The sequence below is a fragment of the Ursus maritimus genome, unplaced genomic scaffold, assembly GCF_017311325.1.
Source record: "Ursus maritimus isolate PB19 unplaced genomic scaffold, ASM1731132v1 scaffold_25, whole genome shotgun sequence".
Lineage (NCBI taxonomy): Eukaryota > Metazoa > Chordata > Mammalia > Carnivora > Ursidae > Ursus > Ursus maritimus.
Genome location: NW_024425008.1, coordinates 24,783,759 through 24,809,275, shown reverse-complemented (window position 1 = coordinate 24,809,275; position 25,517 = coordinate 24,783,759). Strand labels below are relative to the sequence as shown.

Here is a 25,517-nt window from a genome sequence, read left to right as displayed (position 1 = left end):
ATAAATAAATAGAATCATAAAAAAAAAAAAAAGGAAAGAGGATTAGAGATGCAGAAATGGATATATTGATAGGAAGGGCCCTAAAGGAAGGTGGAAAGAGACCACTGGAGGGGTATCTCTTCCTGTAAGTCAGAAAGAAAGCACTATGGGGATGAATGCAGTAGCTAGAAGTGGAAGGGGAGGAAGGTTAGGTATTTGTGTATTTTGGCCTTTATTTTCTGTTAGAGGTCAGTTCTTATATTGCAAGGGTGGTGGGTAATATTGGGGGCTTAGGGGAGTGGGGAGATCGAGTTAAGGTCTGGAAGTGTCACGGAGAATGGCAGTAGTTCTGTTGAGCGGGGAGCACACCAAAGTGCTCACCAACGGACTGTGTGATCATGAGCTGCTCAGAGAGCTTCTCCACGCCTCAGTTTCCTTTTCCTTTAGGCCAAGGTATGGGGTTAGACAAATGTTTTTCAAACTGTGCTTTCTGGAGGGGAAAAAAGATTCCACTGAATTGAAATAGAACATTTGAAAACCACTGGACTATATTCTAAGACCCTTTCCAGCAATAACATTCTACTTAGCTGTTGTAGAAATAAATTATTTCTTCATAAATCTCATGGATCTGACTTTCAATGAGTAAACTGTTGTAGTTGCCTGGTGTGTTAATGCAAATTAGTGGTTTTCAGACTCTGTTCCCTGGAGCTACCCATCATTCTGTGGGGCATCTCCGTGGCTACTGAGGGGTCTCAGGGAGGTCATGGCAAGGATTCGAGACTCTCGGCTCTAGCCTTTAGTTGTGTAATTTTTATACTGAGGATCCATATAAGCTTAATTTTTTAAAAATAGGGGATTTGGAGGTATAAATCATTCTGGTTTTCATTCTTTCATCTTTTTGGGTTTGTTTTAAATGACTAGCTGAGCAATGTGTACAGTATTTTAGGGCCAGTCTCAGAATGAACAACCCTGGGTCCTTTCGATAAGGTTTATAGAAATGGAAAACTCAGTACTTGTTCATTTGATTTGTGGCAATGATTTGCAACAAAATAATGATTGAAATCTCAACTCCAAAGTAATAATTCCCTTATCCAAAAGACCTTCATGTTTTAGCATTACGGGAATAATTAATAAAATCAGGTATTCTACTTTGGAGATGTATTTCTGCCTCATTCGATAGCAGGTGAATTTGTGGACCAAAATTAAGAATCTTTTTTGCTTATTTTGTCTTGAAAATAATCTATTGTGGAGGTAAGGCTTATGGGAGTGGTTGAGGGGAAAGTGACATGTGGTCTCCAGGTGAATAAGAATCTAAGTGTTGTCCTCGTTGAGAAACATTTGAAGATATAAATTTGTTTTTTCAAAATCATACTGTACTCCCATAAACTGTCCCCATTAGTAAAAAAGATACAGCCTGACTTACATTTTACGCTCTGAAGGTCTTCTGTATTAAACCTTCAAGAGCAAATCTACTTCTCAACCTAACTCCCCTCCCCTTCAGTCCCTCCACCACATATGTAGAAGTTAGACCTAGACCTAGATGTCCACTTTACTCTGGACAAGTCCTTCATCCTAACTTTGGAGGAACAGTGAGTAGAAAGCATTCAGTGATTGCATGTGTGAGGATTGTAAACAAAGTTTGTGTTGGGCCCTAATCTTCGCTGATGTAATTTTGGCTGGAGTGTCAGAAGGCCGATCAGCTGAAGTAACCAAAATCTCTCCTGAAGGAAAACAGATCTGCTACAATTAGCAGCTGAAGTGAAAATCATCAATGTGTCTCTGGTATTTCTGTCTTCTAAACCATAGCTTGAACAGATTTCCTTATTTCCAACCTAGACCACCAAGCAGAAACCCGCTGGGGTTTTCAGTGATGTCGCTGAGGTGCTTTTTATTATATGTAAAGATTTCTTTTTCCCACTGAACATCTGGGCTCGTCCCAGCCTGTCAGTTCATCTATGCCAAACTCTGTTGGACCTCACTCATTTGTTCTGGGCTCCAGCCATTCCTGTCTTGTAGTTGAGAAAAGCATGACCTTAAAATTTGGTCTCAAAAGTTCCTTTGTAGGATTTATCTCTTTCCTGCTTCGGAGGCCTTTGCACACCAGAAATATTAGTTGCCATAGCAAAAGCATACTTTTGCACCAACTGATAAGTACATAAGGGCCTCCAACGCAGAAAAACCTTTCTACGTTAATGTAAACGTTCTTGTGAAGATTCAGTACTTTTCCTGGCCGTTTCCCACAAGAAAGTTGCTAGAAAGTTCAGAGATAAGGTATAAGAGTAGGAAACCTGATTTCCTATTCTTGTTTGATTTTTTTTCTCCCATGTTAATAATGAGAAAATAAATAGGATTCTTTAATAGAAAAAAGAAATTTCAGGTACTCCGTGGAAGGGATCTTTAGTCAGTGACTGATGATGGGCTTCGTTTTTCTTAGCCATCCTAGTAGGAGGATCCTCACAGTGCACTTTGACTGAGGCAAGTACACATCTGGTAGGCTTACCATTCTGTCTCGTAACGGTATGTTGTTTTGGATTTCTATAGCAAAGTGCAGGCCCGAATAGCATTCTCTGCCTATCTCCAGCATGTTCAAATTCGCCTGATGAAAGACAGTGGAGGTCAAACGTTCAATGCCAGTTGGGCTGCCAAAGAGGATGAACAGATGGTGAGGCTCTTCTTGTTGGAACCTTTTTACTTTCCCTGTTTCTTTTCTTCTTTGTCGTTGTCGTCGTCTCCTCCTCCTCCTCCTCCTCCTCCTCTTCTTCCTCTTCTTTTTTTCCCAAATAGGGTAAAGAGCAATATAGTCTTCTGGTGAAAGAGTTGGTCCACACGATAGTTTATAGATTTCTCTTACTTTAATGTGAAGTAAATCTTTGATCTGGGGCCATGTTCATCACACTGTGTTGAGGGCATCAGTTTATTTCATCCTAAAAATGGAAATTGATTGCTCATTAGATGTCAGGCCCCGTGCAAAGCCCTCAAAAAGAAGAACAATTTAGAGCTCTCTAACTCTTCAGTTTTCCCATTGTGTTAATTCTGACGTGGACGCTGTCATCCCCATTAACGTTGTGTTAACTCTGACCTAGACGCTGTCATCCCCATTAACGTTGCATTAACTCTGACGTAGACGCTGCCATCCCCATTAACGTTGCATTAACTCTGACGTGGACGCTGTCATCCCCATTAACGTTGCATTAACTCTGACGTGGACGCTGTCATCCCCATTAACGTTGCATTAACTCTGACGTAGACGCTGCCATCCCCATTAACGTTGCATTAACTCTGACGTAGACGCTGCCATCCCCATTAACGTTGCATTAACTCTGACCTAGACGCTGTCATCCCCATTTTGTAGCTGAGGCAACAAAGACCTAGAACAGGGATGTAATTTGCCTCTTGTCCCACAGGCTGTGTGTGGTGATACTGGAACTGGAACGCACAGGTTACAATTATACATTATTTGCTCTTTCGTTGTTTCCGTGCATCACAAGGCATTTGTTTTCTGTCCGGAGGGTGTCACATTAACCCTGTGAAAGTCAACACTTTATCATAGCCTCTCTGAGATTGTACCATCCTCCATTTTAACATTATTTCTCCACTAGTTGAAATTTTATGAAGTTCTTATTAGACGACTCTAAACAAACTGTATAATAATTTGCTGTGTATCAGTCATTTGAACATGTCTAGGATTTAGTATTCTAGCAAGGTTTTTCTTTTTGAATTGGAATGACAGGGAACTTCATGCTCCTTGGTAAGGTCAACGCTTATGGAAGAAGCCACAGCCCTTCTATAGCCTTTTGACCACCAGGTTCTGTCACCCCCAAGAGAGGAACCTTTAAGTCTGAGAAAGCTGCATCCTTTGTCCAACTCAGTGGTGACCCTACGATAATTTTCAGTTCTCCACATACAAGAGGCATACGATATGCCAGGCTTATTATAAAACATGATGGAAATCCCAGAAAACAACTTGTGAATTTAAAGTGGCCAATACAACCCAGAGATAAAACCTTGTGTGTTGTGAATAATCCTTCAACCATCAGTGGAAAATGTTAGCTCTGCTCTTTCCAAGTGGAAAATTGAAACTGCCTTTTGAGAGTCAGTTTGTCTGCTCCACTGTGAAAAAATAATGTTTTAATGTAACAGTTTAAACCACCCTATAGTAAAGACAGCAGAGTAGAACCGTGAAATCCAGCCTCTGGTTATGACGCTATTTCTTCATGCTGGAGTAAATTGGCAACAAAAGACAATGAACCAAAATCAAATTCAAGGAATGAAAAAAGAGCTCTGAATAGAACAAACCCTGCAGGCGCTGGCTTGGAACTCACACAGCTTTTCGAGGGGGGTTTTACGAGACTACTTGGGATCATCACTGCAAAACTTAATACCAGTTCTGTGCGTTCCTGTTTGAAAATCTAGCTAGAGAGCAAACCCTAACCCGTTTCCTGATGATTGTGGTGGTCTTGTTGACGAGGAAGGTAGGGGTCGAATTGTCTTCTCTGCCTCAGGTTAGGGTTAGAGATTCTTTATCACATAACTCACGGGAGGCGCATCAATAGAAGGTCCTCAAATCTATCAGTTTTATCACGTTGTGGGGGAGTGGGGAGGGAAGAAACAATTCTCTTTAAGGCCCTTGGTCTCAAAAAATCTCTCTTGGAAGCATTTGTCATACTGTGAATGATCTGATTGGTGTCTACTCAGATTTCCAAATCCTTTGCCCCATGCCAAGTGAGATGTACTCTTTGTACCCTTTAATGACTTTCCTCTCAGCTCCCCCCCCACGAACCCCCTTCCCCATGGGGAAGGAAAAAAGAAGCCACCACCTCTCACACATAGAGTATTGGTTCTTTCTTTTTCTTTATCACTAAACTTTTTTAAATGAGTGGCTTCTATTCTTTATTACCCGTGCTCTTCTTAGCCTCTTCCTTCTATTCCCTTTCCTGTGCTGAAAGTGTTCTCTTGAAGTTATCTCACAATGGAAATAATGGCCTTGTCTTGGTCCTGGTCCTTTTCAGCTCTGGTCTCTTGGAAGCTTTTGCCACAGAGCTTTTAACTCCCTTGGCTTCCATTGCCACTCTTTTCTCCTTGGGTTTTTTGGGTAAATTTCTGGTGTTTCTACCATGGGTTTTTTGTTTTTGTTTTTCTGATTCTTCCTCCTTTTTCCTGTCTCTAAGTATGAATATTTCTGTGTTCTTTCTCTTCCTTCTCACCTTTGATGATTTCATCCATGGATTTAATTTCCACTGTCTGTCCTTGAAAACTACTTTCCCTAAGTAGCTTTCTCTGATCACCCTATCAGAAGTGATATCTACACTTTGAATTATTATAGTACTATTTGCATGTGAGTTGTGGCACTTTTACAGTTACTTCTTTAATATATATTTATTTGCATATGTATTTTGATTTTCTGATTGCCAGCTTATTGAGGAAAGAGTAAGTTTCTTTTGTTTTGTCTTTCTGTATCCTCCTTATACCTTATGTTTTTGCTCTGGGTCTTACTTGTTGAAATGTATCATGTACCTGTTCTTATATCTCTGTTGGTTAAACCCTTCGTAGCCTGTCTTCTGTTGCTTAGTACAATCCCTGCTTTTTTTTCCCTGATGACTCTTAATAGGAGTTAGTGGTTCGCTTCCTTAAACGAGCGTCCAGTAACCTCCAGCACTCACTGAGGATGGTATTACCCAGTCGACGCTTGGCACTTCTGGAACGCAGAAGAATCTTGGCCCACCAACTGGGTGATTTTATTATTGTGTATAACAAGGTAGGTGGTTTATTTCTTACTCTTGTGTTTTAGATTGCCATACACTACGAGCAGCAGGCTAGAGGCCTGGGTCCAGCTGGGCGGAGAGGTCCTTCTCTTTTCTAGTGTTGTCAGCCCTTGTGTGTAACTGTTACAGGGAGCTGGACCTCGCTCCTTAACCTAGCTGGCCTGAAAAGCTACTTATTACTTCTGAAAGCCCAGTGGCCATAGTTAATGCTTATCAAAAAGCATATTCCCTTTGCGTGCTATTGTATCTCAGATGAATCCTGGACTATGTGAGTTTGCATTGTCATTATTATGCCTGTAGACAGTGGTGAATTGACTATTTGAGAGCAAATTAACTTGTGGATTTAATAGAATGATGTAATCTTCTTTCCTGAGAGAGTTATACTTTGTATTTGAGACCATCTTAAACAGTGACATCATGTTATACCCACACCAGGAAATACACTACTTAGAATATTTTACAAAGCACCTGATATCCAAAGGGTCTTAGAATGCTTTGGAAATACCAGTATTTGGGAGAAAAAAGTATGGTCATTTTGCGAAGGGAAAACTGAGACATGGAAATTTAAATGGCATTTGTAAAGATGTGTGGAATGATTAGTAGAATATCGATATACCGAATCGATAGCTGCAATTTAGTCTAGACCTGTTGAGAATTTGGTATGTCTTATCTAAGTGAAGAATTTACTCAGTTTGGTTGCTGGTATAGGAGTACCTTCCAAGACCTATCTTTCCTCTCCCTAATTCTAACAAAATACAGTATCTCTGTTGTCATACTGTTAAAGCTGCAAGTGTGAGCACAGATGTTATTAAGCTACTATAATGTTCTTTTTGAATGGGTTATGTGGGCAGAAAGCATGATAAAAATTTACATTTATTCTGTAACTTTTATTTGGAAATTCCAAAATGTTTTATGAAATAATGACAGAATAATGTATCAAATTTATAGGTGGCAAAAGTACATGGAGGAAGTAAGTATCTTTACTATAAAGACAAATTAGCCCAATGGTAATGAAACCAGATGATGAAGTGTGCATTTATCAGGAGTCCGTTTTATCTTATTGTTTTCCTGTGTGGGTTGGGAACTGGGTAGGAAACAGAACAGATGGCTGAAAAGAAATCAAAGAAGAAACTTGAAGAAGAAGAGGAAGATGGGGTGAATACAGAAAGCTTTCAGGAGTTCATCAGGGAAGCAAGGTAGAAGATACTCTTGATTAATAAAAACTCTCTTATTCTATCTGCCATACTGTCCCATTCAGTTCTCAATATTTCCTTGTTTCTAACATATAGATGTGAGTAAAATCACTCTCAGAATGAGAAAAAGAGTTTCATAGGCCTGGCCTCTCCATATCTCAGCCAATTATGTTGTTGTTGTCATGGTTTCAGTTATCAAAACACTGCTGCTGGGTATCTGGGCTGTATTTCTAGACAGCCTTCAAAGTACACCCCACTTGAAATGCTGAGAGAGCCCTTTGGAAAGTTGAAGTTAGAGGCTTCCAGTGTTTACTGGATCTGAATTTATCCCTGACCTACTGATGCAGTAGTGATGACCAAATTTTGCCTACATTGAGTGGGTTGAGGAATTGGCACTTTCTCAGCACTGTGAGGGTTACGCCTAATTTATATAAAATAGAACAAGTCCTTCATGGGTAGAATTAGCCTTTAAGGATTGAAAATCTCAGCATTCAGCTCTATCTTGATATAAATCAGTCAGACCATTTTGTCCATTTACAGTATATTTCCAAAGGAAAGAGTAACAAAGGCATTTCATTTAAAATTTTGTAAGACTCATACTGGAGGGCCTTTTTCTAAAACAGAGAGTCATACAGAAGTACTCAGTAAAGGATAAAACATCTGTATAATCCCGTTAATTAGTCTTCAACCATCAAAGTCACTGTGGGGAGAAAAGCAGGAGAATATCGATTATCTGCTGGTTTATGAAGTTAAATCAGGTGGTGGGTTATCAGTCGCCAAGATAATATGATCTGTGTTTAAGACTTTGTACAGACCTAAGTATAGCCTCACTATCATGTGCTTAAAAACACACAAGAAACAAACACATCATTTTGTTGGCGTTTATAGTAGTGTAATGTTATTTTGTTGACATTCTTGGGTCTTGAGTTATATGATTGATAATCAAGTATAGAAACAAAGCAAGAAATGATTTCTCATATCAACATTATAAAAATAGGAAAGAAAAACTAGAGTATGTTCAGAAAATGACTCTACTTTAAAAGTTAAAGGATTAATATTCAGTTCCTCCTAGGGATCTTCAAGATCCTTACAATATAAAAAAAAGAAAAGAAAAGCCACTTTTTTTGAAAAGTGATGTGTATTCCCTTACCAGGCCTAAGATGCTAAAAATGAATTACTGGTACTAAAACACATTATATCGAGTTAGAAATAAAATATGCTGGAACGTATTTATTACCGTGTACATTAAGTGATGATTGTTGGAAATTTCTTCTAGCATCGGCTTGTTTATTACGTTGGGGGTGGCACATGGATCCTTCCATGGAAGTTGGTAAATCCAGATCCCTGCAGGAGGCAGGCAAGGAAACACAGATTATGAAGTGGGCAAAGGTTAAGAGAGGAGGCATCAAGCAGTTTGTATTGTGACCAGCCTTTCCCTTGCCCTTTCTGTGAAGGGCCAGATAAAACCCACAGACAGGCAGAGGCAATCACCCATTTGTAACCTCAACTGCATGTGGATCTTTAATAGGTACTTCAGGTGCTTACTCTGTGGCACTTCACTACTCTGGAGACCGTGGGGTTTGCTCTGAGATTCATAGAAGCGGTTTCCTAGGTTGTCATTACAGCGTGTTCTGAAGATGGGATCTAGGTTCTTTGTGATAATGCAGGAATATTTTGCCTTTTTAAAGGCTGCTCGTCTGGAATACAGCCCGGCTCCAGGAAAAAAATGCGGAAGGCCGTTGAGAACCTCCCACAGGTGTTAAAAAATCCATGCATAATATGTTTACTGGAAGAATCCTGTGGGCCTTCATCACATTCCTTATACTTTCCATTTTGTGGATGTTCATAAAGGGCGTGTAATTTCAATATCTGAAATGTCCTAGAACCATCTAGTTCAGTCTCCTTCATCGTATAGATGGTTAGGCAACTCTTCCATCGTCACCCTGGTAGGTCTCCTTATTTCTGACATAGGTAAGTAAAATGACAAGTGGCTCCTTTAAGGAATACACTTCAGTTATCTGGAAGTGGGCTGGGCAAACTGCGAAGGGCCCAGTAATAAGTATTTCAGACTTTGTAGGATACCTGTGGTCTTCATAGCATATTCTTCTCTAAAAAGATAAAAACCAGTTTTTTAGCAGGGAGCTGTACAAGAACACGTTGCTCGTCAGCTCATCAGGTTTGACCCCCTAAAGTCTGTAGTTTGTTGACCTCTGATGTAGAACATGGCTGTCCAATAGAACTTTGTGTTGTAGCTACTGAGCATGTGAAATGTGGCTAGTCTAACTGAGGAGAATCTTTAAATGTACTTAATTGTAATCCATTTAAATTTAAATCAGCATATATGCCTCCTGCTTACCGTATTGGACAGTGCATCTCGAAAATTCACTTTGGGATGAAGAAAGCCTCATCGTGCTTTAATTTTTTTAGACTGCTTTGTTTGTATTCCTATTTAACCATCTATTAATAGGGAGTTTTCGGCTTGTACTTTTCATTTTCCCCTTCTCCAGCTGACTCCATTTCCAGACTAAAATCTGGTGGAAAGATTTTCCAGAACAGCTTCCTGTTCTGACCATACTCTCTCTCCTCGTTTCAGTGAGGCTGAGCTGGAGGAGGTGTTGACTTTTTATACCCAAAAAAACAAGTCTGCAAGTGTCTTCCTGGGGACTCACTCAAAAAGTTCTAAAAACAGCAACAGTTATTCTGATAGCGGGGCAAAGGGTGGTAAGTATGATGGTTTATTAATGAAAAATAAGAAGAACAAGTGAAAAAATGAGACATGCCAAAGAGAGTCAAGAATCATGTGCTGTGTGGGGCGCCTGGGTGGCACAGTGGTTAAGCGTCTGCCTTCGGCTCAGGGCGTGATCCCAGCGTTATGGGATCGTGCCCCACATCAGGCTCCTCCGCTATGAGCCTGCTTCTTCCTCTCCCACTCCCCCTGCTTGTGTTCCCTCTCTCGCTGGCTGTCTCTATCTCTGTTGAATAAATAAATAAAATCTTTAAAAAAAAAAAAAAAGAATCATGTGCTGTGTAAGCACTAACAGACACCAAGATGGTGAAATTTTGCAGTGTGGGGGTCGGGGCTGAGGCGGCATTCCATTTTTGTCCTCAAAACAAGAGGGACGTAGTCTGATTTTTTTTTTTTTCACGAAAATTAACAGCAGAGAGCTTTTCAAGACAAGCTAATAATAGCTAACGTTTAAGGGAGTGCTCATTTTACTGTAATTTGCTGGACGTGATCTAATTTTTTTTTACTTTTAAAAACCATATGGAGTGGGTGCTATTATTCAGCTTCTTTACAGATGAGAAAACAGAAGCTGAAAGAGACCAAGTAACTTGCTTAAGGGTCCCCTTCACGGTACAGTGTGACAGGAATTTGAACCTTCGTCTGCCCCACTCAAAATTTGTGCTCTTAATCTATGCTCTTCTGCCTTTCCTAATGGTTATTTCCCATTCTTTTTAAGTTTTTTGCTTCCTCTGGCTTGGCAGCATTGGCATTTGGGGTAGAAGAATTTGCTGGGTGGGATTATTCCATACCTGGTGGGATGTCTAATATCCTTAGTCCCACATCCTTAATGCCTTTAGCTTTCTGCAGTCACCGTGATAGCCCAGAATGTTCCCCTGCATGTCTAAAAGAGCTCACTGCGGGGGATCTCCGTGTTTGGGGATTTTGGAATTAATGTGGACTGAACTCTCTAACTCATGTCCTGTGATCAAAAAATAGCAGTGATGTTCTGTTATACACAAAGCTCTGTGCCTTAGAGTAAGATTCATTTGAAATCTAAATGGGAAGTGTAAAGTGTAGGAAATCTACACCAATTCTGTCGGTATGCTAAGCACTAAATTCAAAGACCGAGACTCGTTCCCTGCTGTTAAGACTACCATAGTGAGGGTAATTGGTCATTTAAAATGTGGAGTGAGTTTTCCCAACGAAACAGTGTTAATGTTTTAAAAACTGTTTCGGTTCAGAGGCTAGTCTACAAAAGCCTATTTATATTGAGCTCACTGTATAAGCGAATGATATTTCTAGAAGTTCCCTGCCCAGCCCTCTTCTTTGAGTAGTCCTAGCTTATCTAAGCTCTGAAGCTAGTTGATTCATCTGTTTATTCATTCCTTTTACACATTTTTCCTGAGCACCTGTTGTGTGTCCGACATTGTGGTAGTTGCTAGGTATACAGTGACCAGGGCTGTCATAAGGTTTATTGTCTAGTAGAGTTGGGTGAGCAAATGTAGGAAGAAGGTTGGTGGGAGCTCTGAAAACCTCCTGCAACAGTGTTGAGGAAGAGAGCCTGAAGAGGCTGAGGAGTTCTTATAATGAGGTTGGGGTAGAGAAAAGCGCTCTAACCTAGGGAGGTGCGGGCCTACTTTGGCGTTCAGATGGTAACTTTGCCCCTCACAGCAGTGGGGAAGCCCTGACAGTGTGTCTTGTCAGCATCTGTTTGTACAAATGGGTCCCTGGAAATTCTGGGGTTCACGTGTTAAGAGCAACCTCTACATAAGAAGATCTATACCTATCTATATCTATCAAGAATAACTAGAGAGGCAGTAGGAAGGCCCCAATCAAAGAAATAGCGTTATGACATCTGATAGTATCTGGACTGATTTCAAACATGAGCAAACACATGTCTGACAGTATCACCACTGCTGGTGGTGACAGAAAATAATTGATATGTCCTTGTTGTTTCATTCTGAAGGATGATGTGTAAAATGGCCTTTCTTAAGTTTTTATATGAACTAGTCCTGAAAAAGATTTTGGAATATTTCCGCAAGTACATGATTAGTCCTGGCTGTCCTCTTTCAAAATTCTGTGGTAGAAAAAAACTAGTTTATTAGAGTGGAATTTATTTTATTAGAGTGATTTTGTCATGAATGTACTGATCACCCTATCTCAAGTAAACTCACTCAGCTTGCTGAACTAAAACTAAGAAGTTTACTTAAAGATACAGAGCTATTGTGGGCACCTGGGTGGCTCAGTTGGTTAAGTGTCTGACCCTTGATTTCGGCTCAGGTCATGATCCCAGGGTCGTGAGATGGAGCCCCACGTTGGGCTCCACACTGGGTGTGCAGCCTGCTTAAGACTCTCCCTTTCCCTCTCCCTCTGCCCCTTCCCCCCACCACTCTCTCTCTCTAATTAATTAATTAATTAATACAGAATTATTGTAGTATCCAGGTTATCATGCCAACAAATGTTGGGGCTGTTCTTTCTATCTCTTGGTCGTTGCAGTGCTCCATACGTATTATGATTTCTTTGCTCTAATGGGTACCACCAACAAGCTTGGTTTCTTAGTTTCCTTAGTTTGAATTCTTGGTAGAGACATCTGACTGCCCTTACTTACTATTATTATTATTTTTTCTTTTCCAGGCATGTCCTAGCTTATTTCCATCCATGGATGGCTGCCCTGGGTTTAAGTATTTTTCCCTGGTTCAGTTAGCTGGAGCTGGGGTTGGGAATAGTTGGGAATCTTTTGGTTGGTTGCCCACTCAACAGGGCTGTGGATATGGCCAGCCTTGGGAAAGTGTGGTGGGGTATATAATGTTCCTGGGATTAATTATGAGTTGTGTTATATTTTGGAAACAAGATTATATGTAGAGCATTTGATTAGTAAGAAAGCCTAAGCTCAGTATTTATTTTCTGTTTCAGATCACCCTGAGACAATGGAGGAAGTGAAAATAAAGCAGCCAAAACAGCAGCAGGCAACAGAAATTCACTCTGATAAATTATCTCGTGAGTGACTTCAAACCTACATAGATTTGCTGCTCTCTGATAAATCCCTAAAAGGGGAGGAAAAAAGTCACCAGATAGTAAATGATTCTGAAGCGTAAGGCATTACCCGAAAGAAGTTCCTTTTCTTCGTTCTTTCTCTTCCCTTAGAATTCCCCTTTTATTTACTGGTAACCTATTTTCCTTCTGAGGAATTTTTCATTTCTTAATATTTAGAAATTTTCCTAGAAGGTTGAAAAGCAGAGGGAGAGGAGTTAGCCGTCACTACCAGAAACTTTTGTCCTAATGCCCCCACATTTGTAAAATGCCTGCTCTGGTTGATGGAGGCAGTCTCAACTCCAGCTTTTAGAAATTCTAGGACAAAAACTAAACTGTTTCTGTTGCCAGGTTGTCTTGGTAGGCATAATTCGTTAAGTTCATGATGAACACTCATTAAAGTCTCTATCTTTCATGATTTCTGTTTCATGCTAAGATTATTTTGATGTTTAAAAATGTTTACTTCATGTTTTATAGAGATTATATGTCAGTTTTTCCTAAAATGATCTGTTTTGTTTTGTTTTATTTTGTTTGTTTTTGTTTTAATAGGATTTACCACTTCAGCAGAAAAAGAGGCTAAATTAGTCTATACAAATTCTTCCTCTGCTTCTTTCTCTGGTCCTGCTGCTACTCTTCTGCAGAAAATTCCCAATACCCACTTGTCATCTATTATTACAACCTCTGACTTCTCACCAGGGCCTGGCCACCATTCTTCTTTATCTCAGATTCCTCCAGCTATCCCCAGCATGTCTCACCAGCCAACAATTTTACTGAGCACAGTCCCTGACAGTGCCTCTCCCTCCATACATCCTGGGACACAGATCGCGCCAAGCCCCGCTGGCCTGCCACGCTGTCGATCAGGCAGTTACACCATTGGCCCCTTTTCCTCTTTCCAAAGTGCTGCACACATCTATAGCCAGAAACTGTCTCGTCCCTCTTCAGCAAAGGCAGGTGAGTGTGAGAAAATGAAAGGCAGCCTTCAATGTCAGCTCCTCCCCAGCCCCAATAAAAAAAAACAAAACAAAGAATGCCATCTCTTCCCTTTGCTTTTCTTTTGAAAGGTAAAGGGACACATGCATTGTTCTGATGAGACTGCATTTGGTCCAGTAGCATTCATTCATTAATACAAAATGAATCAGGACTTCTTTGAGATGCTGGATAAAGAGATGAATGAGACCATTCTATTTAGTAGGAGCTTACAGTCCAGTCAGGAGATTTTCCATCACAGATCATCATAGACCTACGAGTGTGCTGTATATATTCTTTCTGATTCAAATAGTTATTTTTCAGTGTATTTACAGTCAAATATGACCTGAATAAATAACCAAAGAATTCTTAAAATAAGGTATCTAACTTCAAATGAAGTAGGTAGACCCGTATTATCAGTGAAGTTTCCCCCCATTTTTAATAACAGTTTTATTGAGATACAATTCATATACTGTAAAATCCACCACTTTGAGGTGTGCAGTTCAGTGATTTTTAGTATATTCACATAGCTGTGCAGCCAACACCACTATCTCTTATTTTGGAACATTTTCTTTATCCCTGAAGAAACCTCATACCTATTTGTAGTCACTATCTGTTTCCTCCTTCCCCCAGCCCTAGCAACCACTAAACTACTTTCTGTCTCTATAGATTTGCCTGTTCTGGACATTTTATGTAAGTGGAATCGTACGATTAGTCGTGTTTTGTGAATGACTTATTTCACTTAGCACAGTTTCTCCAAGGTTCACTCATGTTGTAGCATATATCAGTACTTCATTCCTTTGTATGGCTGAATAGTATTCCATTGGATGGATATACCATGCTTTGTTTATCCATTTATCAGTTGATGGACATCTGGGTTGTTTTCACTTTGGAGCTGTTAAGAATACTGCTGCTATAAATGTTTGTGTACAAGTTTTTGTGTGGACCTATGTTCTCGTTTCTCTTGGATGTATACATAGGAGTGGAATCGTTGGGTCATACGGTAACTTCATGGTTTGTTTGGTGTTTTTTTTTTTTAGTGACTTCTAAACTGTTTTCAAAGGGACTGCATCATTTTGCTTCCAGCAATGCATGAAGGTCCCAATTTCTGCACATCCTTGCTCACACTTACTATTGTCTGTCTTTCTGATTTTACCTATTCTAGTGGGCTGGAAATAGTCTCATTTTTGTGGTTATTATTTGCATTTCCCTAATGACTAATGATGTTGAACATCTTTTCATGTGCTTTTTGACCATCAGTATACTTTCTTTGGATAAATATTTATTCAAATCCTTTGCCTATTTTTAAATTGGGATATTTGTTTTTTATTGTTGAGTTATAGTCTTTATGTAGTCTGGATACAAGTCCCTTGTCAGATGCGTAATTTTGAAATATTTTCTTCCCTTCTGTTGGTCATCATTTCGTGTTTTTGAAGCACAAAAGCTTTTTATTTTGATGACATCTAATTTATCTGTTTTTCTTTTGCACTTACGTTTTTGGTATCATATCTGAAAAATTATTGCCTAACCCAAGGTAACAGATTTATATGCATGTTTTTTCTAAGGAGTTTATAGTTTAGGCTCTTTCATTTAGGTCTTTTATCCATTTTGAATTTAACTTTTGTGTAGGGTGTGGTGTAAGGGTCTAACTTCATTCTTTTGCATGCATATTCAGTTGTCCCAGCACCATTTGTTAGTATTATTTCCCTGTTGAATTATCTTGGCATTTTTGTCAAAAATCATTTAATCATAAATGTAAGGGTGTATTATGGAGTCTCAGTTCTGTTCCACTGATCGATATGTCTAGCCATATACCAGTACCACATTGTCTTGACTGTAGAATTGTAGTAAGTTTTGAAATCACCACAAGTGATTTTTTTCAATTTTGTTCCTTTTTTCCATATTGTTTAGACTACTCTGGATCCCTTGCGTTTTCACATGGACTTTAGGATCAGCTTGTCAATTTCTGCAGAAATAGGCAGATGGGATTTGGATAGGATTGTGTTGAATCTGTAGATTAGTTTGGTAAATACCTTACCGTTTGTCAAGTTTTTAAACAGTTTAATAATATCCATGTTAAGATGAGTTACAGCTAAGCTATGTTTTGTAAATAGTCAACTTATATTTCTTAATTAGTATCTGATTTCAAATGAAATGAATATTATAATACGCAGCTTGAATCAGAGATAATAAATGTCTATTTTAATAAGTCATAATTATAAATATGGGCATGTATGTGTGTGCTATTTCTGAGTGCTTATTCTTGTGATTTAATCTTCTAAGATCAATAGTAATAATAATAATGTTCTGGTTTGAACTGTTTTCTCCCATTTGAGAGAAATTTGGTAAGATCAGTGTCTCCAATAACCTGTGTTAATCAAATCTTTCTTTAAAAAATCTTCCTTTTTCACACTTCCCAGAGAGGGATAGGGAACAGAAGGAGCTAGTCAGTTCAAAAATATTTTTAAATTTCAATTGTGATTTATCCTTTGACCCATGGATTGTTTATAAGCATATTGTTTATTTATTTTTTTATAATAATATTTTTTATTATATTATGTTATTCACCATACAGTACATCCCTGGTTTTTGATGTAAAGTTTGATGATTCATTAGTTGCGTATAACACCAAGTATATTGTTTAATGTTCAGATAGTTGGCATTCTCTCCTTCTTTTAATTGTCTGTTTCTCTTATTTCCACAGTGGTCAGAGAACACATTCTGAATGGCTTACACAGTAATAGACAACAATATAGTAAATGACAATAATAGCCTGCAAGTGATTTGAGTTAAAATTTTCTGTGGTTATTGAATAGTTTGAGAGTGAGAGTAGGATATGATTTAACTTCGACTTTTTAAAGATAAATTACAGTATGAAATTTCAAAGGTCACCACCAAAAGAGTAAAAATATGGAAATTCTAAACCTTTGGGAAGAAGAAAAATGGATTAAGCAGAAAGCTTAGAAAAAGCAAGAGAAGCGAAACTTAGAACATAGCAAACCAAGTCCCAGTGTCAAGAATCAAATAAATATAAATGGGTTGAACTTGTTAGAAGAGTGTCAAGTTGATTTTTTTAAAAATCCAACTGTGTGCTGCTTACCAGAGAGAGATACACCTAAGGAGAAGAACAAGGAGTGGTTGAAAGTAAAAGGATAAAGAAAGAAATGCCATGTAAATACCAACCAGAAGAAACATGGTATAGCTATATTAACATATGCTAAAATAGACTTTAAGATGTAAAATTTCCTTACAGAGAGTAATTATATAAGACAAAAGGTAAAGGTTTAGTTCAGCAGAAAGATAAAACAGTTCTAAGTGCACCCAATATATATATATTTTATATATATATATAACCTCCAAATATATAAAACAAAGATTGATACAAGTACATGAGGGTCTATAAATCCACTGTCTTAGTGGGAGATTTCTACATACTTCTAATAAACTAAACAGATTGTTTTAAGTCAGCAAAGATAAAGAGGATTTGAACAAGTTGATAAGGTTTATCAATTGATCATACATAGAAGTGTGTACCTAATAATTAGAGAAAACACCTTCTCAAGGACTCATAATATATTCATAAAACCAGTCATCCCCTACATCATAAAATAAGACAAATTTCACAGAATTGGTATCATACAGGGACAGTCTCTGTCTACACTGTAATTAAATTGAATGGCAATAACAAAAAGTACAGTATATAACAAATCCTCATGAATTTCAGGATTAAAAAGAGTCAAACACCGGGTGTTGTATGGAAGCATTGAATCACTATATTGTATACCTGAAACTAATATTACAGTGTCTGTTAATTAATTGGAATTTAAATTAAAACCTAAAAAAAAATAGTCAAAGAAGAAATCATAATGGAAATAAATGTAAAAGTATTAGAACTGAATGATAATGAGAAAACCGCATGTCCAGGTGTATGGAGAACAATGAAGGGCAGTGTGTGGAGGGAAATTTACTGCCTTAAAAATTTTCATTTGAAAGGAAGAAAGGCTGAATATTAATTTCTAAGTATTTAATTTCAGACATTATAAAAACAAAACATCATAAATCAAAATAAAAAGAAATAATAAAGATAAGGGCAAAAAAATCAGAGAATTCAGAAATAAAGCACACTAGAGAATATCAAAGCCAAAAGTTCTTTGAAAACCCTAATAAGATGGACAGCTCTCTGCTGAGACTGATCAAGAAAAGAGAGAAGACATGGATAAATAATAAAATGGATGGAAAAGCTATAGAACAAACAAATATTGCATAGGTGACAAAAAGAATACTGTTTCTTTTAATAATAATTTTTTATTATGTTATGTTAGTCACCATATAGTACATCCTTAGTTTTTGATGTAGTGTTCCATGATTCATTATTTGCATATAACACCCAGTGCTCCATGCAATATGTGCCCTCCTTAATACCCATCACCAGCCTGTCCCAATCCCTACCCCCCCACCCCTGAAGCCCTCAGTTTGTCTCCCAGAGTCCATAGTCTCTCATGGTTCATTCCCCCTTCTGTTACCCCCCTTCATTCTTCCCTTGCTCCTTCCACGATTTAGCTATTGTGGACAATGCTGCTATGAACATTGGGGTGCATATGGCCCTTCTTTTCACTACATCTGTATCTTTGGGGTAAATACCCAGTAGTGCAATTGCTGGATCATAGGGTAGCTCAGTTTTTAACTTTTTAAGCGACCTCCACACTGTTTTCCAGAGTGCTGAATCAACTTGCATTCCCACCAACAATGTAGGAGGGATCCCCTTTCTCCACATCCTCTCCAACAATTGTTGTTTCTTGCCTTGTCTATTTTTGCCATTCTAACTGGCGTAAGGTGGTATCTTAGTGTGGTTTTGATTTGAATTTCCCTGATGGCTAATGATTTTGAACATTTTTTCATGTGTCTGTTAGCCATTTCTATGTCTCCACTGGAAAAGTGTCTGTTCATATCTTCTGCCCATTTTTTGATTTCTTTATTTGTTTCTCATGTATTGAGTTTGAGAAGTTCTTTGTAGATCTTGGATACCAGTCTTTTATCTGTAGTGTCATTTGCAAATATATTCTCCCATTCCGTGGGCTGCCTCTTAGTTTTTTTGACTGTTTCCTTGGCTGTGCAGAAGATTTTTATCTTGATGAAGTCCCACAAGTTCATTTTATCTTTTGTTTCTCTTGCCTTTGGAGATGTGTCATGAAAAAGGTTGCTTTGGCCGATGTCGTAGAGGTTGCAGCCTATGTTCTCCTCTAGGATTTTGATGGATTCCTGTCTCACATCGAGGTCTTTCATCCATTTGGAGTTTATTTTTGTGTATGGTGTGAGAGAGTGGTCAAGTTTCATTCTTTTGCATGTAGCTGTCCAATTTTCCCAGCACCATTTATTGAAGAGACTGTCTTTTTTTCACTGGATGTTTTTTCCTGCTTTGTCAAGGATTAGTTGCCCATAGAGCCGAGGGTCCATTTCTGGGTTCTCTATTCTGTTCCATTGGTCTATGTGTCTGTTTTTGTGCCAGTACCATGCTGTCTTTGTGATCACAGTTTAATACTGTTAACCATTTATTCCAATAAAATTGAAAACCTACAAAATGGACAAATACGAAAGTATAACTTACCTGAGATTGACTCAAGAAGATAAAGAAAGCCTCAACAGTCCTGTAAGTATTAAGATGATTGAAACAAAAGTTAAAAATCTCACAAAGAAAATTTGAGGCCCAGATAATTTTGTAAGTTCTAACAATCTTTCAAGGGGCAGATAATTCCAATCTTAAACTCTTCTCAAGAATGGGAAAAGAAAATACTCAACTCATTTTGGACACCTAGTTTAATCTTAGTAACAAAACCAGTTGAGGACAGTACTAGGGAAATTATAGACCAGCTTCATTTATGAACATAAATGCAAAAATTATAATCAAAATATAAGCCAGCCAAATCTAGCAACATAGGAATGAGATAGGACACCATGAACAAGCAAGGTACACAGAAGGGGCTTAACATTAGAAAATGTTAAAACGACATTTGACACATCAACAAATTACAGGAGAAGAACGATATTCATCTTAGTAGATGCAGAGAATTTGATAAAATTCCACACTCATTCATGATAAAGCTCTCAGCCTACTAGGAAGAGAAGGAAACTCTCTTGAGCTGAAAAAGGCTATCTGCCAAAATCCTACAAGAGGTATCAGTGTAAATGGGGAAATGTCGAAAGAATTCTTTTTAACATTAAGAGCCATGAAAGGATGCCCACTAATATTGCTTCTATTTAATGTTTTACCAGAACCAGCATAGTAAGACAAAAGAAATTAAAAGCATAAGGATCAAAAAGGAGGAAATAAAATTTGTTTATTTGCAGATAATATATTGTCTGCAGAGACAACTGAAAGTAATCTACAGATACATTTTAGAAATAATTATTTTAGCAGTGTGATGGCTGTAAGATCAATATTAAAAATCAGTAGCTTTTTCTGTATATTAGCAACCAAGTTAGAAAGCAATTTTTTTTTTGTAGTGTGGTTAAATATATAAAGATTTACCATTTTAACTATTTTTAAGTTTTTAAGTTTGTAGTTTAGTGGCATTAAGTACATTCACATTGTTGTGTAACAGTTACCACCAAGAAAACAATAAACTTAGGAATAAAATTTAGAGATAAATTTAGGAAAGAAAGGAAATTTTATAAGGCTTTTTGAGGGACATTAGAGAAAACCTAAATAAAATAGATTAAATAGCCTATGTGCATGGATTGAAAGAATCATTGTCCTAAATGTTTCAGTTCTCATCAGATTGATCCCTGGATTCAATACGGTTCCAGCCGGAACCTCAACAGGTCTGTTGTTACACTTGACAAGCCCGTTCTACATGGCCAAGAATAGTGAGAACCTATGAAAGAGCAAAAATAAAGTGGAGGAACACCTCATTATACTTATATAAAAATATGATAACTGAGACAGTTTAGTATTGGCAAATGGACAATGGAAAAGAATAGGAATTACAACACAGATAGATGGAACTTTGATACCTATCCAAGATGGCATTGTGCATAGTGGAAGAAGAAGGGTTTCTCAATACATGGTACTGGGATGATTAGTTAATAATACAGAGAAAAAAATGAGAGTAGGTCAGTGACTTACACTATGTATAAGATTAATTTCAGATGCAAAACTTAAAACTTTTAGGATAAAATAGGGGCACCTGGTTGGCTCAGTCGGTTAAGTATCTGACTCTTGATTTAGGTTCAGGTCAAGATCTCAGGGTTGTGAGATTGAGCTCCGCATCAGGCTCCGCAGTCAGCAGGGAGTCTGTGTGAGATTCTCTCCCCCCTCCTCCCTCCCACACTTGGGCGCATGCATGCACGCATGCCCTCTCTCTCTTTCTCTCTAAAATAAATAAATCTTCAATAAAAACTAATAGGATAAAATAAACAAGACTATCTTTAAGATTGTATGGTATGCAGCAAGTGAAAACATAAGCAAAACTCCCATAAATCAATAAGAAAAGACAACCCAATAGAAAAATGGTCAGTGGTATGAGAAAAAATGTAACACGTGCTCAGCGTCATTATTAATCAGTGAATGTAAATGGAGACTACAATGAGATTTTTATCCCCTTAGAAGTGGGAAGAATTAAGATACTTGACAATACTAAGTGTCAGAGGGGATGTGNNCAGCAGGAACTCTCCCTATTTTGTTTGTGGGGATGTAAAAAAATGCCACTTTGGTGTTATCACATAAATTTGAGATTTACATACTCTGTGATTCAACAATCCCATTCTTAGGTATATACGCAAGGGAGGTTCTTTCACACGTGGCCCAGGAGATGTATTCAAGAGTGTTCATGGCTGTACTGTTTATAATAGCAATAAGCTTGAAATAACAAAAATATCCATGGATGGGGGAAGAGAAAATTGAGTTGTAGTGCATTTGCAAAATGGAATACCAAGCAGCTGATAATTTAATGCATTTTAAGCTACGCTTAGCAAGGATGAATCTTGAAAGTGTGGTATTGAATGACAAGAGCCAATCTCAGGAAACTACTGCAGTAAGAGCACTTTTGTAGATCTCAAAACCAAGCAATGTGATCTAGTATTTTGTTTATGCATACAGACACAAACCACACAGACACATTATTGAAGATATTTTTAAAGGAAGGGAATGATGATAAGGGGAGATAAGTGATGTCTCAAGAGGAGCACATAATTGATGCACATTAATTGGTAATAACGGTTTTGGGGTTGGGAGTACGTTCACGGTTGATCATAGTATTCTTTATAACTTACACATCTGCTGTACAATTTTCTATGTATCTCACAATAAAGCAAACATGAAAGAGTTATAGATTTTTTAAAACAGTGTCACCAGATTGTCTATACCAAATGATCACAGTTATATGAACATTAATAAGACAGAAAGGAAACATAGTGTTTTCTGGGTTTTAAATTTTTTGTTTTTCAGTGAGATGTGTGACTTCCATTATAGAAAAAATACAAACCTCGATTTTGTATTAAATAATTTCTTTTTGCCAGAATTTCAGTGCTCAAGAATAATAGAACTCTCTTGATATCACAGTTGGAAGAAAAGCGTTTAAATCTGAAAGGAAAATGAATCATTTCATCAATATAAGATTATTGGTGTTTTTCTAATTATACTGTTTTGCTTTTATCTGTTTTCCCTTTTGAGCTTGGTAAGAAGGATTGTGGCTTATTTGACAGTAGGTGCCATAGACTACTGACAAGTAAAGTCCCATTACAAGAAAAATAAGAATTACAATGAGTTTTAAAACTACACTTTTTCTATTCATTAAGATTAGTAAATTCTAGGAGTGGTTGTTCCCCACTGCATATGATGAAATTTTGTGTGTGTGAAGCTTCCATTGTAAACAAAAGCATGTTCATAAATGCTTGTAACAAGTTGTCAAAGATCCCTGGGATTCAGTAAAGTATCTGTTGGCTGAGAGTTCTCTGTCATCGCCCTAAGGGCTTTTTTCCTAAGTGGGTAAAAACTTTTCTCTTTTTTTAGCAGGTTCATGCCATCCAAACAGGCTTCACTCGGGAACGGCTAAAACTCAAAGAGAGGGAGAAGATGGCTCTCCGTACAGCAGACGGTATAACCCGAGTATGGTTACGGCCGAGCTTCAGCGGCTGGCTGAGAAGCAGGCAGCCAGGCAGTATTCCCCATCCACCCACATCAGTCTCCTCACCCAGCAGGTACGGACAGTTGGGGGACCCAAGAGCTCTTTGGTCCTGAGGATCATAAGGGCAGGCCTGGTTCTCTGTCCTTCCCTGCCTCTGCTCATTTCCTGTATGCTGATGCTTGTTGAGGGAGTATTAGTTGGTGTGAGCTAAAGAATGAGAGTGTTCCTCTTCATCTTTAAAGAAAATGAGCTTCTGTTGCAGGTATTCCAAAGTTAAGTCTGCTACTAACTCTGATTTACTTATTTCATGGATAAACAGACTTGAATGTTCAGCTGTCAAATAGACTTTTAAAGGATCTTTAAAAATAACTTATTTCTTTGGTAAAATTTTTCCAGAATGCCATAACATTACCTTTTACTTTTTTTTTTTTTTAAACTGTACCACCTTTCATCTCTTGCTCTCAGGACGTTTTATGGCTACCGACTAGTGAAGTATTTCAGTACACCTTTAGTCAACACATGTCATTCTCCCCATTTTACAGATGGGGGAAGCTGAGGCTGAAAGAAGTGTTATAATCAAGGTCATTTGGGAAGCTGGATAGATAGAAATAGATACCACAATTTTGACCTTAAGTTATAGATATAATAACAAGCTTACAGCACAATGAAGTTATATGAGACTTTCACAAGAACTTTGGGATTGTTTTTGCCCTCCTTGCTCATCATCCCCATGGTATTTCACTAGAAGTAGAAGCCATATCTTCTCCCTTTCCTTTATGCAAAATGGCATCGACGTCCTCCAAAGAATTTATTACAGTCGAGCTCCACAGTTACGTTCTGCTATATCTCTGGTACATCAGAGTCTTAATTAGCGGCAACGCTGTAATGATCATCAAGTCTAGAAAAAAGTGAAGCTGACTATTCGAGCACATGTTAAAAGTAGGCAACACACTGCTCCCTGGTGGTGCCCTGCTTCTCTGTATAAAATTTAGAACCAAAATTAAAGGTAAGCTTTAACTGTGCTTCAGCCTCATCCCAGTGTGTGAGGCTGTAATGAATTTTCTTTTTCAAATCCCTAACCATTTAAAGAGAGTAGATGAGGAGGTCTGATTTGAAATAGAAAGCAAAGAATCTTCCAAGGGCAGTTTTGAGACTTGAGGGGGGTGGGCGAGTTAGATTTTACAGATGGAGTGATAGGAAGAAGGTACTAGAATGTCATGACCATGGTAGAATGGGAAGGAATTTGGAAATGTGAAGGGGCTTTGAGGAAGGGAGAGGGCCAGTGATCCGCTACCCGTTTTTCACTGGGTCACTGACAAGAGTGTATGTTTCCAGTTTATAAATGAGCAGCTAGAACCACCAAGACATTAGGAAATTTTCTTTGCAGTCATAGTAAAAAACATAGCCAATATCAGTGTTTACATATTTTCAGCTTCTGTCATTTGGTAAGCTGCAAAGCTTGCAAAATGACAAGATTCTGATCCTGTGGGACTCCAGGGTGATTGTATCCTAATGGGAAAGTCGCTTCCTTCAGTCCATCTTTCTCATCGAAGGAGAACTTCAGTGCCAGAGAATTAACAGTCTATCAGACTCTTGTACGTAGGGATCTGAACTTACCATTAGATGTCAGTCTTAACTTTTAGAGTCTGGTAAGAGGGTGGTTGGTGCTCGGTACAGTACTGAGGGAGGGGCTGTAGTATGTAAGAAGCAGGGTGGGGTGGTGGAAAGCGAGCTGGACTAGCCATCTGTCTTCAGCCACCACGAACCAGCTGTGTGATCTCGGACAGCTCACTCAGCTTTCAACCTCAGGGTCTTTGTTGATGGGGTAAATGCAGTAGGCTCCTGAAGATAGTGTGCAAAAACTACTTTGTAAAGTCTAAATGCCATATATTTGGAAAACATTGATATTTCAGCCACAAAAGGCTTTTAGTAACAAATTATTTCTAATTTGATTTGAAAAAGTAGTTTTTAGATAAAATATAGTGTTACCAAAGTGAACTTGGTTATTGAAAAACTCAATTATATGTTATCTGGCTCCTTCCCCTTGGAGCAAGTAATTCCTTAATTTGGAATTTGGAAAATTCTTTTATTCTTCTTTGTAAATAATAACCCGTTACAATGGCTTCATATGGGCTCTGGCCCATGTGTTTACTAGTGGGGGTGCAGACCTAATTTGGGGGCAGCCCTGCCCTTCTCTCTCAACTTGGGCCATGAAACCTTCAAGGTAGCTTCATCAGAAGCAGCTTTGTGTTCAGTAATTCAAATGCTTTTTTCTTCCCCAGATCTGTGATTATTTCCTTACTTCCAATTCCTCTTTTGTTTTTTTTTCCTTCCCTCCCCTCCCCATTCCTCCCTCCCTCTTTTTCTTTCTTCCTTTCCTTTCCTTTCCTTTCCTTTCCTTTCCTTTCCTTTCCTTTCCTTTCCTTTCCTTTCCTTTCCTTTCCTTTCCTTTCCTTTCCTTTCCTTTCCTTTCCTTTCCTTTCCTTTCCTTTCCTTTCCTTTCCTTTCCTTTCCTTTCCTTTCCTTTCCTTTCCTTTCCTTTCCTTTCCTTTCCTTTCCTTTCCTTTCCTTTCCTTTCCTTTCCTTTCCTTTCCTTTCCTTTCCTTTCCTTTCCTTTCCTTTCCTTTCCTTTCCTTTCCTTTCCTTTCCTTTCCTTTCCTTTCCTTTCCTTTCCTTTCCTTTCCTTTCCTTTCCTTTCCTTTCCTTTCCTTTCCTTTCCTTTCCTTTCCTTTCCTTTCCT

The 25,517-nt window shown here is 38.2% G+C and overlaps 1 protein-coding gene across 15 annotated transcripts in view; it reads left to right on the top strand.

Annotated features, from left to right (window-relative positions):
- The window catches only part of TTLL5 (tubulin tyrosine ligase like 5), a 278,708-nt gene that overhangs the window by 100,161 nt on the left and 153,030 nt on the right, over positions 1-25,517 (top strand). For 10 of the 15 annotated variants that reach the window (XM_040641619.1, XM_040641627.1, XM_040641626.1 and 7 more), the window contains 7 exons: positions 2,521-2,641; positions 5,588-5,734; positions 6,834-6,937; positions 9,528-9,655; positions 12,573-12,656; positions 13,239-13,640; positions 22,663-22,850. In XM_040641619.1, coding sequence (XP_040497553.1) covers positions 2,521-2,641; positions 5,588-5,734; positions 6,834-6,937; positions 9,528-9,655; positions 12,573-12,656; positions 13,239-13,640; positions 22,663-22,850 — 1,174 coding nt within the window. The remainder of the gene's footprint in view (positions 1-2,520; positions 2,642-5,587; positions 5,735-6,833; positions 6,938-9,527; positions 9,656-12,572; positions 12,657-13,238; positions 13,641-22,662; positions 22,851-25,517) is intronic. The other 5 variants (XM_040641625.1, XM_040641621.1, XM_040641630.1 and 2 more) reach the window with 3 other exon arrangements.